We start from the raw sequence: 13,768 nt of genomic DNA on the forward strand, positions 1-13,768 counted from the left end.
AATAAAAATCCAATGCCCACCAATCTAATTACAATTTAAAATTAGTAATTTCATAAAACAATCCCAATATATATAAAAAACAGGCACACAGTCAATGAATCAACAAAACAACATGGGCAAGGGGGCGGTGTTTTGTTAAGTGAATTATGGCCCCATTTTTACAACCTTTCTTGCCATAGGCGTTAAATTAGTAACCCGGTTGTTAAGTTAATAATCTGGTTGTTAAGTGAATCTGTCTTTGCTTGCCATAAGGTTACATAGAAACATAGAAGTCTGACGGCAGAAAAAGGCCTCATGGTCCATCTAGTCTGCCCTTATACTATTTCCTGTATTTTATCTTAGGATGGATCTATGTTTATCCCAGGCATGTTTACATTCAGGTGACTGTGGATTTACCAACCACGTCTGCTGGAAGTTTGTTCCAAGCATCTACTACTCTTTCAGTAAAATAATATTTTCTCATGTTGCTTTTGATCTTTCCCCCAACTAACTTCAGATTGTGTCCCCTTGTTCTTGGGTTTACTTTCCTATTAAAAACACTTCCCTCCTGGACCTTATTTAACCCTTTAACATATTTAAATGTTTCAATCATGTCCCCCCTTTTCCTTCTGTCCTCCAGACCAGTGTTTCCCAACGTTGGCAACTTGAAGATATTAGGACTTCAACTCCCAGAATTCCCCAGCCAGCGAATGCTGGCTGGGGAATTCTGGGAGTTGAAGTCCAGATATCTTCAAGTTGCCAACGTTGGGAAACACTGCTCCAGACTATACAGATTGAGTTCATTAAGTCTTGTAAAAGATTAAGATTAAATGTTGTAAAAGATGATCAAGTGACTTTGGGACACAGCAACGGTCATAAGTATGAACCGCTTGCCAAGCACCAGAATTTTGATCGCATGATCATGGGGGCTGCTTCAACTGTGAAAAATGGTCATAACTCTTACCTTTTTCAGTTCCGTTGGAACTTTGAATGGTCACTAAGTGAACTGTTGTAATTTGAGGATGACCTTTAGCTTTTTCTGTTAGCAACATGCTTCGTTCTGTTTGGAAAATTAGTTTCATTAATCTGTATGCCTCCCAGGTGTCAGTGTTCCAATAAATACCCCCAACGGAATAATGCTCCGAGGCTAGAAGTTCCTCTAAGTTCCAATTTATTTTGGAAAAACACGAATCTGAATGCTTCCAGGTTTTCTCCACCCAACCAAAACTTCAAGTCCCGACCCAGCACCCCCATGTCCATCACATGATCCAATCAGGCACCATCCAAAACCAAAGATACCTCCCCATCACTTCCGTGCAGTTGCGGGGCACAACAGCTTTGACTTTCTCGAAAGAACATTATTTAGACTACGACATATCACCTAAGTCAAAATTCACTTAGAAACCTAAGTTCTGGTCACCAGTCAAAGACTACCAACAAGCAGGAAGAGGGAGATTATGATCCCGCTATATAGAGCGCTGGTGAGACCACATTTGGAATACTGTGTTCAGTTCTGGAGAGCTCACCTACAAAAAGATATTGACAAAATTGAACGGGTCCAAAGACGGGCTACAAGAATGGTGGAAGGTCTTAAGTATAAAACGTATCAGGAAAGACTTCATGAACTCAATCTGTATAATCTGGAGGACAGAAGGGAAAGGGGGGACATGATCGAAACATTTAAATATGTTAAAGGGTTCAATAAGGTCCAGGAGGGAAGTGTTTTTAATAAGTGAACACAAGAACAAGGGGACACAATCTGAAGTTAGTTGGGGGAAAGATCAAAAGCAACATGAGAAAATATTATTTTACTGAAAGAGTAGTAGATCCTTGGAACAAACTTCCAGCAGACGTGGTAGATAAATCCACAGTAACTGAATTTAAACATGCCTGGGATAAACATATATTCATCCTAAGATAAAATACAGGAAATAGTATAAGGGCAGACTAGATGGACCATGGGGTCTTTTTCTGCCGCCAGACTTCTATGTTTCTATGTTTCTAATATTCTTTTTTATTTTTTATTTATTTATTTATTTATTTATTGTAAGTCTCCCTGAGTCCTACGGGATTAAGCAACATAGAAGTTGAATAAATTAAATTAAATTAAATTATGGTTTCTTAACCTGTGTGAATCCTAAATGATTGGTTTCAATCCAGTTCTAACTCATTCGGTGTCCTCCCGTTTTGTAATTATTCCTCCTGCTCTTTTCTCTCCCTCCACCAGGCGAGAGGATTCTGGGTTACCCCGAAGAGCCTTGTTACCTCTGGTTCGTCATGGAGTACTGCGAAGGGGGAGACCTGAACCAGTACATTCTCTCCCGCAGGCCCGACCCAGCCACCAACAAGAGTTTCATGCTCCAGCTGACCAGCGCCATTGCGTTCCTGCACAAAAACCACATCGTGCACCGAGACCTGAAGCCGGACAACATCCTGATCACCGAACAGTCGGGAGCTCCGGTGCTCAAAGTCGCAGACTTCGGGCTGAGCAAAGTGTGCGCGGGATTGACCGCCCGAGGCAAGGATGGCGGCGGCGACGGCGACGACAAGAATGTGAATGTGAACAAGTACTGGTTGTCCTCGGCCTGCGGTTCGGATTTCTACATGGCTCCCGAAGTGTGGGAGGGACACTACACGGCCAAAGCGGACATCTTTGCGCTGGGCATCATTATCTGGGCCATGATCGAGCGGATCACTTTCATCGACGCCGAGACCAAGAAGGAGCTCTTGGGGACTTACGTCAAGCAGGGGACGGAGATCGTACCCGTCGGGGAAGCTCTGCTAGAAAACCCAAAGATGGAGTTGCACATTCCTCAGAAACGCAGGACTTCCATGTCTGAAGGGATCAAACAGCTCCTGAAGGACATGCTGGCTGCTAACCCACAAGATCGACCCGATGCCTTTGAGCTCGAATCGAGGATGGACCAGGTTACTTGTGCTGCTTAAACTCAGGTCAAAGTGTTGGTGGGCTCTGAAAACAGGGTAAGCAAGGGGCTTTTCTTCTGCTTCTCTTGCCTGTTAAAATGATGTTGCCATGAATGAAAGGGGTTGGTAGCGAAAGATTATTATTATTATTATTATTTTTTATTACTGGACCAGAATATCTCCGAGACCGCCTGCTGCCGCACGAATCCCAGTGACCGATTAGGTCCCACAGAGTGGGCCTTCTCCGGGTCCCGTCAACTAAACAATGTCGGTTGGCTGGCCCCAGGGGAAGAGCCTTCTCTGTGGCGGCCCCGACCCTCTGGAACCAACTCCCCACGGAGATTAGAACTGCCCCCACTCTCCTTGCCTTTCGTAAGCTCCTTAAGACCCACCTGTGTCGTCAGGCATGGAGGAACTGAGACATCTCCCCCGGGCATATACAATTTATGAATGGTATTTGTGTATGTATGTGTGTTTAGAAAATGGGGTTTTTAAATGTTTTTAGTAGAAATTTAGATTTGCTGTAATTGTTTTTTGTTATTCTGTTGTGAGCCGCCCCGAGTCTGCGGAGAGGGGCGGCATACAAATCTAAATAAACATAAACATTATTTATTGGATTTATATGCCTCCCCTCTCCGCAGACTCCAGGAGGCTAACAACAATGATAAAAAACAATATGTAACAATCCAATTTAATAAAACAACTAAAAACCCTTATTATAAAAAACCAAACATACACACAAACATACCATACATAACTTGTAATGGCCATGGGGAAGGAATATCCTAACTCCCCCATGCCTGGCGACAAAGGTGGGTCCTGAGTAATTTGCGAAAGACAAGGAGGGTGGGGGCCGTTCTAATGTCTGGGGGGAGTTGATTCCAGAGGGTCGGGGCCGCCACAGAGAAGGCTCTTCCCCTGGGCCTCGCCAAACGACATTGTTTGGTCGACGGGACCCGGAGAAGGCCAACTCTGTGGGACCTTATCGGCCGCTGGGATTCGTGGGGTAGAAGGCGGTTCCGGATGTATTCTGGCCCAATGCCATGTAGGGCTTTAAAGGTCATTACCAACACTTTGAATTGTGACAGGAAACCGATCGGCAGCCAGTGCAGGCCGCGGAGTGTTGCAGAAACGTGGATGAATCTAGGAAGCCCCACGATGGTTCTCGCGGCCGCGTTCTGCACGATCTGAAGCTTCCAAACACTTTTCAAAGGTAGCCCCATGTAGAGAGCGTTGCAGTAATCGAACCTCGAGGTGATGAGGGCATGAGTGACTGTGAGCAATGACTCCCTGTCCAAATAGGGCCGCAACTGGTGCACCAGGCAGGACAGATTTCTCCAAACCTGGCCACTTTAAGACTTGTGGACTTTAACTCCCAGAATTCTAGAATTCTGAGAGTTAAAGTCCACAAATCTTAAAGTGCCCAAGTTTGGGGACCCCTGGGTTAGGGAACGCCGGAAAGGAGATAGCCATAGTATTTAGGGTTATATATCTCCCTTCCCCATAGCACTTTTAGAGTAAAGGCCCCCCACTTCTGGGCCAGTGATAAGAACATAAGAAGAGCCATGCTGAATCAGGCCAAAGCCCATCGAGTTCATTTTAAATGCAGGGTGGGCTTCCTCTTAAGCTGCATGTGGAAAGGAGACACCAGAATTTTTGCTGTTAAGCAAGGCGGTTGTTAAATGAGGCAGGCCTAATTTTACCTTTTTGGCCTCCGTTATGAAATTTGCAGTGCCGTTGCAACTTTGCTCACGGACCGAATGATTTAGAATAAGGGCCGCCTGTAATTTCTCCAGACCGGTGTTGCACAACTTCAGCCAATTTAAGATGTTGGTCCCGGGAGGATTCTGGGAGGTGTAGTCCAGGGCCTCGCTGAGGTTGAGAGAGAGGGTGGCCAACTGGCAGGAGTCATGAGTTCAGCTGTGGTTGACCTCACTCACTGCTCACAAGTCAGATTCGGCAGGAGAGGTCTGTTTTTTCCTTTGGGCTCCAAGCCAGGCCGGCAAACAACAACCAGGCACGCAGAGGCCCATCTCTCTAGAGACATTCCAGGCATAGCAAGATGCTTTCCAAAGATCACTGTGTCACGAACAATAGTTTGGACTTTTGCAGGCTCTGAAGTAGCCCAACACCCTGGAGCTCCCCCCCCCCCCCTCTCATCTCTGCCCCTCTTTCTCTGTCATTCCCCCTCCCTCTCTCTCTTTTTCTCTCTGTCGTCCCTCTCCGTCTGTCCCTCCTTCTGTGTCTGTCTCTCTCTTTTCCTCTCTCTCTTTCCCTTTCTCTCTCTCTCTCTCCCCCCTCTCTGTCTCTTGTCTTTATCTCTTTCCTTGTCCCTCTTTCTCTGTCTGTTGTCTCCCCCTCCCTCTTTCTGTCTCTGTCATCCCTCTCTTTCTCACTCTCTTTACCTCTGTCTCTGTCCCTTTCTCTCTCTCTGTTCCTCCCTCTCTGGCTCTCATTCCTCTTTCTCTCTCTCTTTCCCCCCTCTCTCTGTTTCCTCTTTCTTTCTTTCTCTCTGTCTGTCTGTCTGTCTCTCTTGCCACCCTGACATCTCCCTTGTATTTGTGGATCACCGCAGAAGCCAGCATGGGAAGCTCCAAGTACAGCCTGCAATTTTCAATAATTGCCTGGCTGCTGTCATGCAAACCGCTGTGTTGTGTTCACTGGAATTGAGCCTGGGTGGCTAAGGGGAATTCTTCTGTTTTCCAAGGGAGTCTACGCTTGCAAATTGGGCGTCAGGAACAAGAGCTTGAGAATCCTTTCTCTCTCACTCTCTCTTTCTCCCCGCCCCCACCCCCGATTTGAGGGAGTGGTGGGTGGCTTTAAAAAGCAAGATTTGCTTGTTGACTCCAAATATGAAGAAAAGAGTATGAAAATACAGTAGCACCTCGTGATACGCACCCCTTGTCTTATGAACTTTTTGAGATACGAACCCGGGGTTCGGGATTTTTGTGCCTCTTCATACGAACGTTTTTCGCCTTACGAACCCGCCGCCGTGAACACCGAACCTGGAAGTTCGGTCAAGAAGCGCCACCGCTTGGCTGTCACCTTTTGAAACAGCCGGGGGGTTTCTCGGCGTTCTCCCGAATGCTGAACCCGGAAGTTCGGCAAAAATTCAGGTTCGGGAGGCCGCCGAGAAGCGCCGCCGCCTGGCTGTCACCTTTTGAAACAGCTGGGGGGCTTCTCGGCGTTCTCCCGAACGCCGAACCCGGAAGTTCGGCAAAGGTTTAGGTTCAGCGTTTGGGTTCGGGAGGCCACCGAGAAGCGCTGCCCCCCGGCTATCAACTTTGCAGAAGTTTTGACGGAGCTTTGACATCATGGAGACGTCCTTCCCGACCGGCCGACAGCTCCACGGCTCTTCTGCAAAGTTGATAGCCGGGTGGTGGTGCTTCTCAGCGGCCACCCGAACGCCGAACTTTTGCTGAACTTCCGGGTTCGGCGTTCAGGAGAACGCCAAAAAGCCCCCTGGATGTTTCAAAAGGTGACAGCCGGGCGGCGGCGTTTCTCGGCGGCCTCCCAAACCCGAACTTTTGCTGAACTTTTCGGGTTTGGCGTTCGGGAGAACACCGAGAAGCGCCCAGCTGTTTCAAAAGGTGACAGCCAGGCAGCGGCGCCCAGTGGAGCTCCGTTTTTGCATTATTTTTTTTCCTTGCACGCATTAATCTATTTTGCATTGTTTCCTATGGGAAACATTGTTTCGTCTTACGAACTTTTTGCCTTACGAACCTCCTCCCGGAACCAATTAAGTTTGTAAGACGAGGTATCACTGTAGATCCTTTTCTACAGAGCAGTCTGAAGGATTTTATTCACTAAAACAAGGATGGTGGGTGCCAAAGGTTGGGTTGCATCTTGTTTTTCTTTGAAGACATTTTGCTTCTCAACTGAGAACATTCATCAGCTCTGAGCTGCAGCTTCTTGGATGCCCAGAGTCCCTAGGGCAGTAATGGCAAACGAAGGAACGAAGCGGCCAAATTCAGAAAAAAAACATGTCAGTTTTGCTTGGCAGAAGTTTCAAAATAGAAATCAGTTGAGTGTAAGTGGTGAAAGTGCCGTCCTAGAAACCAGGAGACTGAATTCCAGTCTCGCCTTAAGGCACCAAAGCAGCTGGGCGACTTTGGGCCAATCACCAGGAGATGGTGAGTTCTAGTCCCGCTTTAAGGATGAAAGCCAGCTGGGTGACTTTGGGCCAGCCATTCTCTCAGCCCTACTCGCCCCACAGAATGGTAGTTGTGGAGAAAACGGGAGTAAGCTGTAAAAGAAAAAAAGACAGGATGAAAAAACAAATTAGTTAATATTACGAAATGCAAATATGGGTATTTTAAGATGCAGAAAGTTAGGGAACAGATACCGGTTGAGGAGAGGTCTTTGTAACTTCCTTGAATTGGAAGCCCATCACGGGCTCGGTGCAACAGTTATTTATTTATTATTATTTATTTATTTATTAGATTTGTATGCCGCCCCTCTCCGTAGACTCGGGGCGGCTAACAACAGTAAAAAGACAATATGAACAAATCTAATATTAAAAGTAATGTAAAAAACCCCCAATTTAAGAAACCAATCATACATACAGACACACCATGTATAAATTTTATAAGCCTAGGGGGAAGGGAATATCTCAGTTCCCCCATGCCTGACGACAGAGGTGGGTTTTAAGGAGCTTACGAAAGGCAAAGTGGGTGGGGGCAACTCTGATATCTGGGGGGAGTTGGTTCCAGAGGGCCGGGGCCGCCACAGAGAAGGCTCTTCCCCTGGGTCCCACCAAACGACATTGATTAGTCAATGGGACCCGGAGAAGGCCAACTCTGTGGGACCTAACTGGTCGCTGGGATTCGTGCGGCAGAAGAGGGTCCCGGAGATATTCTGGTTAAATTGCCTGATAGGTATCCGGTCGCAACACAAGGTTCCCTGGCATCTTTTATGCAGGTGGGTTACCTGTGGCATATGAACGGCCCCCCCTCCCCAAAAAAATCAGTGTTACAAGGAATATCCTATCAGGTTGTAATCAGAAAAATGGCCCCGAAAAGAAATTATCTTGCCTTATTATCCAGCTCATTTTGAGTGAGCATCTTGCCCTCAAGAGTCCATCCCAGAAAGCATGTTGATGCATTGATTATACATCAGCTGACAACATGGCTTGGATTAAAATGTTAGCACCCGAAGCCCCTTATCGAATAGTTGCCCTGAATTGAAGTGTTAGGTGAAGTGTTTCGCTAGTTATTGATCGTGTTGTTCTCAGTTGTTTTGTAATTAATTTAACATGGATAACCTGCTGTTGCATCCATCATCTGAAATAATACAGTAATCCCTCGCTACTCCGCGGTTCATCTTTTGCGGATTCGCTACTTCACGGGTTTTCAAAGGAGGCTTAAATCCATTAAATGCATTGAAAATTTTAAATCCATTAAAAGTTCGTAAAATTCTTCTACAGTACTACTGCACTCTATTAAAGAAACTGGTAGAACATCACGTGTAGTTCCAGCGGAGAAACATTATAGAATGACTGTTTAATGCAAAGGGTGGGGTTTAAAAGTCCAAATACTCATTAAATACATAAAAAAATATATTTCCTCTACTTCACGGAAATTTGTTTTTCACGGGTGGTCTTACAATAATAATAATAATAATTTATTAGATTTGTATGCCGCCCCTCTCCGAAGACTCGGGGTGGCTCACAACAATAATAAAAAACAATATTATAGCGAAACAAATCTAATAATAAAAAAGAAGCATATAAAACCCTATCATATTTAAAAACCAAACAACACACATACCAAGCATAAAATATAAAAAAGCCTGGGGGAAAGGTGTCTCAACTCTCCCATGCCTGGCGGTATAGGTGGGTCTTGAGTAGTTTATGAAGGACAAGGAGGATGGGGGCAGTTCTAATTTCCGGGGGGAGTTGATTCCAGAGGGCCGGGGCCGCCACAGAGAAGGCTCTTCCCCTGGGGCCCGCCAAACGACATTGTTTCGTCGCTGGGACCTGGAGAAGGCCGACTCTGTGGGACCTTATCGGTCGCTGTGATTTGTGCAGTCTTGGAACGCATCCCACGCAAAAAACAAGGCATTGCTGTGCATCATATTTGCCAAGCTCAGTTATCCATCAAAGGAGTACAGTCAGTCCTCCACTTACAACCACAATTGAGCCCCAAATATACCATTGCTAAGCAAAACACTTATATTGAGTTCTGCCCCCATTTTTATGACCTCTCTCGACGCAGTCATTAAGTGGATCACTGCAGTTTGTCAATTTAGTAACACGGTTGTTCATGTGAATCTGGCTTCCCCCCCGTCGACTTTGCTTGTCAGAAGGTCCCTAAAGCGAATCGCATGATCCCGGGACACTACGGCCGTCATAAATACCAGTTCAGTTGCCAAGCCTCTGACTTTTGGATCATGCAAACCTCGGCATGCTGTAAGTGTGAAAAAACAGTTATAAGTCACTTTCTCCAGTGCCGTTGTAACTTGGAACGGACACTAAGTGAATGGTTGTAAGTTGAGCCTTACCTCTACTACTACTTTTTGCCGGCTGGATCTGTCTCTCTTAGGACTTCAATTTTTGGGGTGAATAAAGGAAGAACATTTAAATATATTAAATATATTAAATGCTGCTCCACATCCTTCCCCTAGGCCATTACAAGTTATGTATGGTATGTTTGTGTGTATGTTTGGTTTTTATAATAAGGGTTTTTAGTTGTTTTATTAAATTGGATTGTTACATGTTATTGTTAGCCGCCCCGAGTCTGCAGAGAGGGGTGGCATACAAATCCAATAAATAATAATAATAATAATAATAATAATAATAATAATAATAATAATAATAATAATTCTTGAAGAGACACTCTCTAAATAGAAAGCCTGCCTGGACTAGTAATTAAGGCACCATGTTAAAAAGCAGGAAGCCATGGGTTCAAGAGCTGCTTTAGCCATTAAAGTTGGGTGACTTTGAACCAGTGACTGTCAACCCAACCCACCTCACAGGGTTTTTTTGTGGTGGTGAAACTAGGAGGATAACAGAGTTGAAGGGACCTTGGAGGTCTTCTAGTCCAGTGTTTCCCAACCTTGGCAACTTGAAGATATCTGGACTTCAACTCCCAGAATTCCCCAGCCAGCGAATGCTGGCTGGGGAATTCTGGGAGTTGAAGTCCAGATATCTTCAAGTTGCCAAGGTTGGGAAACACTGTTCTAGTCCAACCCTCTGCTTAGGAAGGAGACCCTCTAGCATTTCAGACAAATAGTTGTCCAATCTCTTCTTTAAAACTTCCAGCATCAAAGCATCCACAACATCTAGTGGCAAGCAGTTCCACTGGTTAACTGTTATCACCATCAGGAAATTTCTCCTTAGTTCCTAGGTTGCTTCTCTCCTTAATTAATTTCCATCCATTTTTTCTTCTCTTGCCCTCCAGTGCGTTGGAGAATAGCTGAGTCTTGTTTGTGGCAACCCCTCAACTATCGGAAGATTGCTATCATGTCTCCCCTAGCCCTTCTTTTCATTAAACCAGACAAAACCTATTCATGTTCTAGCCTCCAGTCCCCTAATCAACCTTGTTGCTCTTCTCTGCATTCTTTCCACAGTCTTAACATCATTTTTGAAAATCGTGACAACCAAAACTTGCAATATTCCAAGTGGGGGTCTTCCCAAGCCATTATACAGTATTTTTTTTTATTATTTATTGTTAGAGTTGAAAGGGACCATGCAGTCATCACGTTCAACCCCCTGCTTGAGCAGGAATCCTAAAGCACCCCAGCCAAGTGACAGTCCAATCTCCTCTTGAAAGTGTCCAGAGTTGGGGAGTTCACAACCTCCGCAGGCAGGTTGTTCCAATGGTTGATCGCTCTGACCGTCAGGAAGTTCTTCCTTACTTCTAGGTTGAATCTCTTCTTGGTCAGCTTCCAGCCATTGTTCTTTGTTCGGCCCTCTGGTGCTCTGAAGAATAGAGTGACCCCCTCCTCTCTGTGGCAACCCTTCATATACCTGTATACAGCTATCATGTCCCCTCTGGCCCTCCTTTTCTCTAGGCTACCCATGCCCAGTTCCCGCAATCTCTCTTCGTAAGTTTTGGTTTCAAGTCCCCTAATCATTTTGGTTGCTCTTTTCTGCACCTTCTCCAGAGTTTCAATGTCTCTTTTGAAGTGTGGTGACCAGAACTGGATGCAGTACTCCAGATGTGGTCTGACCAGGGCGTAGTAGAGTGGTATTAATACTTCCCTGGTCTTGGAGTGTATCCCTCTGTTGATGCGGCTTAGGATGGTGTTGGCTTTTTTGGCCACTGCTGCACATTGCTGGCTCATGTTTAGTTGATTATCCACCAAGGCTCCAAGATCTCTTTCACAGTTACTGCTGCTAAGTGGGGTTTTTCCCAGGCTGTATGTGTGTCTAGGTTTTTTTTACCAAGGTGAAGGACTTTGCTCTTGTCGACGTTGAACATCATGTTGTTAGTGTGTGCCCATAGTGTTAATCTGTTCAGATATTTCTGTATTTTGAGCCTGTCCTCTAAGGCAGTGATTTTCAACCTTTTTTGAGCCGCGGCACATTTTTTACATTTACGAAACCCTGGGGCACATTGAGCGGGGCGGGGGGCTAAAAAAGGTTTGGACAAAAAAATTCTCTCTCTCTCTCTTCCTCCCTTTTGCTCTATTTCTCTCTCCCTCCTTCTCTCCCTTCCTTCCTCTTTCTTTCTCTCTCCATCCCTCTTTCTTTCTCTTCCTTCCTTCCTTCCTCTCTTTTTTTGCTCTCTTTCTCTCTCCCTCCCTCCCTCTATGTCTTTCTCTCTCTTTCCTTCCTTCCCTCCCTCTTTCTCTCTCTCTCTCTTGCTTTCTTTCTCTCTCTTTCTCTCTCTCTCTTTCTCTCTCTCTTTCTTTCTTTCTTTCTTTCTCTTGTTCTCTTTCTCTCTCTCTTGCTTTCTTTCTCTCTCTCTTGTTCTCTTTCTCTCTCGCTTGCTCTTTCTCTCTCTCTTGCTTTCTTTCTCTCTCTGAGCTTCGCGGCACACCTGACCATGTCTCACGGCACACTAGTGTGCCGCGGCACACTGGTTGAAAAACACTGCTCTAAGGTGTTGGCTACCCCTGCCAGCTTGGTGTCGTCTGCAAATTTTATTAGTTCCCCTTCTACTCCCACGTCCAGGTCATTAGTGAAAATATTGAAGAGTACAGGGCCCAGGACGGATTTCTGTGGTATCCCACTGCCTACCTTCTTCCGAGTAGATTTGGAACCGTTGAGGGCAACTCGTTGCGTACGGTTGGACAGCCAAAAAGTGAGGAAGGAGTCTTTGTTTGCCGCCTCGAGCCATTTGTAAACATAGTAAAGGCAGGGTACAAATACCGGTAAATCAATTAAAATATAAAATATTTGCCACGTGACGGAAGTAACCTTCTCGGACTTTCTGTAATCCAAACACAAACACGAGATATTTTTCTTCTCGTTTGTTTTTTTAAAAATCGCCACATGCTTTGGATTAATCCCAGGACATGGAGTGAAGCTTTGCATCCCCAGGACACATCTGTACCTTTTTAAAGAGCACCTGTCTAGATCCGTTTGATCCTTTCCGTAGACATCTGCTTCTCGGGCACAGAGATGATTATGGGTTATGTAAGGGGCTGCCCACCCCCAGACTTGTTTATGAGGGCATCAAAGCTCCAGACCAGGGGTTCTCAAACCTGGCAACTTTAAGACTTGTGGATTTCAAATCCCAGAATTCTCCAGCTGGCTGGAGAATTCTGGGAGTTGAAGTCCACAAGTCTTAAAGTTGCCAAGTTTGAGGACCGTTGCTCCAGACTTCCTTCCTCTCCGGTCCTTTTGGAGCGTTGATGGTTCCTTCGATCTTTGTTTATTTTCCTTTTTTAAAAAAATATATTTTTATTGAAAAAAGAATACGAGTTTAATGTTTAATGTTTCCAAATGTAAAATAATGCACTTGGGGAAAAGGAATCCTCAATCTGAGTATTGCATTGGCAGTTCTGTGTTAGCAAAAACTTCAGAAGAGAAGGATTTAGAGGTCGTGATTTCTGACAGTCTCAAAATGGGTGAACAGTGCAGTCAGGCGGTAGGGAAAGCAAGTAGGATGCTTGGCTGCATAGCTAGAGGTGTAACAAGCAGGAAGAGGGAGATTGTGATCCCCTTATATAGAGCGCTGGTGAGACCACATTTGGAATACTGTGTTCAGTTCTGGAGACCTCACCTACAAAAAGATATGGATAAAATTGAACCAGTCCAAAGACGGGCTACAAGAATGGTGGAAGGTCTTAAGCATAAAACGTATCAGGAAAGACTTAATGAACTCAATCTGTATAGTCTGGAGGACAGAAGGGAAAGGGGGGACATGATCGAAACATTTAAATATGTTAAAGGCTTAAATAAGGTTCAGGAGAGAAGTGTTTTTAATAGGAAAGTGAACACAAGAACAAGGGGACACAATCTGAAGTTAGTTGGGGGAAAGATCAAAAGCAACATGAGAAAATATTATTTCACTGAAAGAGTAGTAGATCCTTGGAACAAACTTCCAGCAGACGTGGTTGGTAAATCCACAGTAACTGAATTTAAACATGCCTGGGATAAACATATATCCATCCTAAGATAAAATACAGAAAATAGTATAAGGGCAGACTAGATGGATCATGAGGTCTTTTTCTGCTGTCAGTCTTCTATGTTTCCATGTTTCTATGAGTTACATACAAGAATATACACATAACTTTAAAAACAAAAGAGATGACTTTGCTCTCTCTTTACTTAACTGTTTTAACTTATTCTTTTCTAAATTGCAGATTTTCATATCGATAGCGTATATACTTTTTCAATTTAACTCTACTATTAATTAATAATAGTAAGTTGTATTAGTGATAAAGACTTAATTATTCATAACAAACAAAAATT

At 44.8% G+C, this 13,768-nt stretch overlaps 1 protein-coding gene across 1 annotated transcript in view; it reads left to right on the forward strand.

The window, feature by feature from the left end:
• The window catches only part of STK35 (serine/threonine kinase 35), a 40,820-nt gene that overhangs the window by 12,543 nt on the left and 14,509 nt on the right, over positions 1 to 13,768 (forward strand). Inside the window, exon 2 of the mRNA XM_070744418.1 lies at positions 2,207 to 2,961. Coding sequence (XP_070600519.1) covers positions 2,207 to 2,925 — 719 coding nt within the window. The 3' untranslated portion in view covers positions 2,926 to 2,961. The remainder of the gene's footprint in view (positions 1 to 2,206; positions 2,962 to 13,768) is intronic.

Source organism: Erythrolamprus reginae, chromosome 3 (assembly GCF_031021105.1).
Source record: "Erythrolamprus reginae isolate rEryReg1 chromosome 3, rEryReg1.hap1, whole genome shotgun sequence".
In the NCBI taxonomy this organism is placed as follows: domain Eukaryota; kingdom Metazoa; phylum Chordata; class Lepidosauria; order Squamata; family Dipsadidae; genus Erythrolamprus; species Erythrolamprus reginae.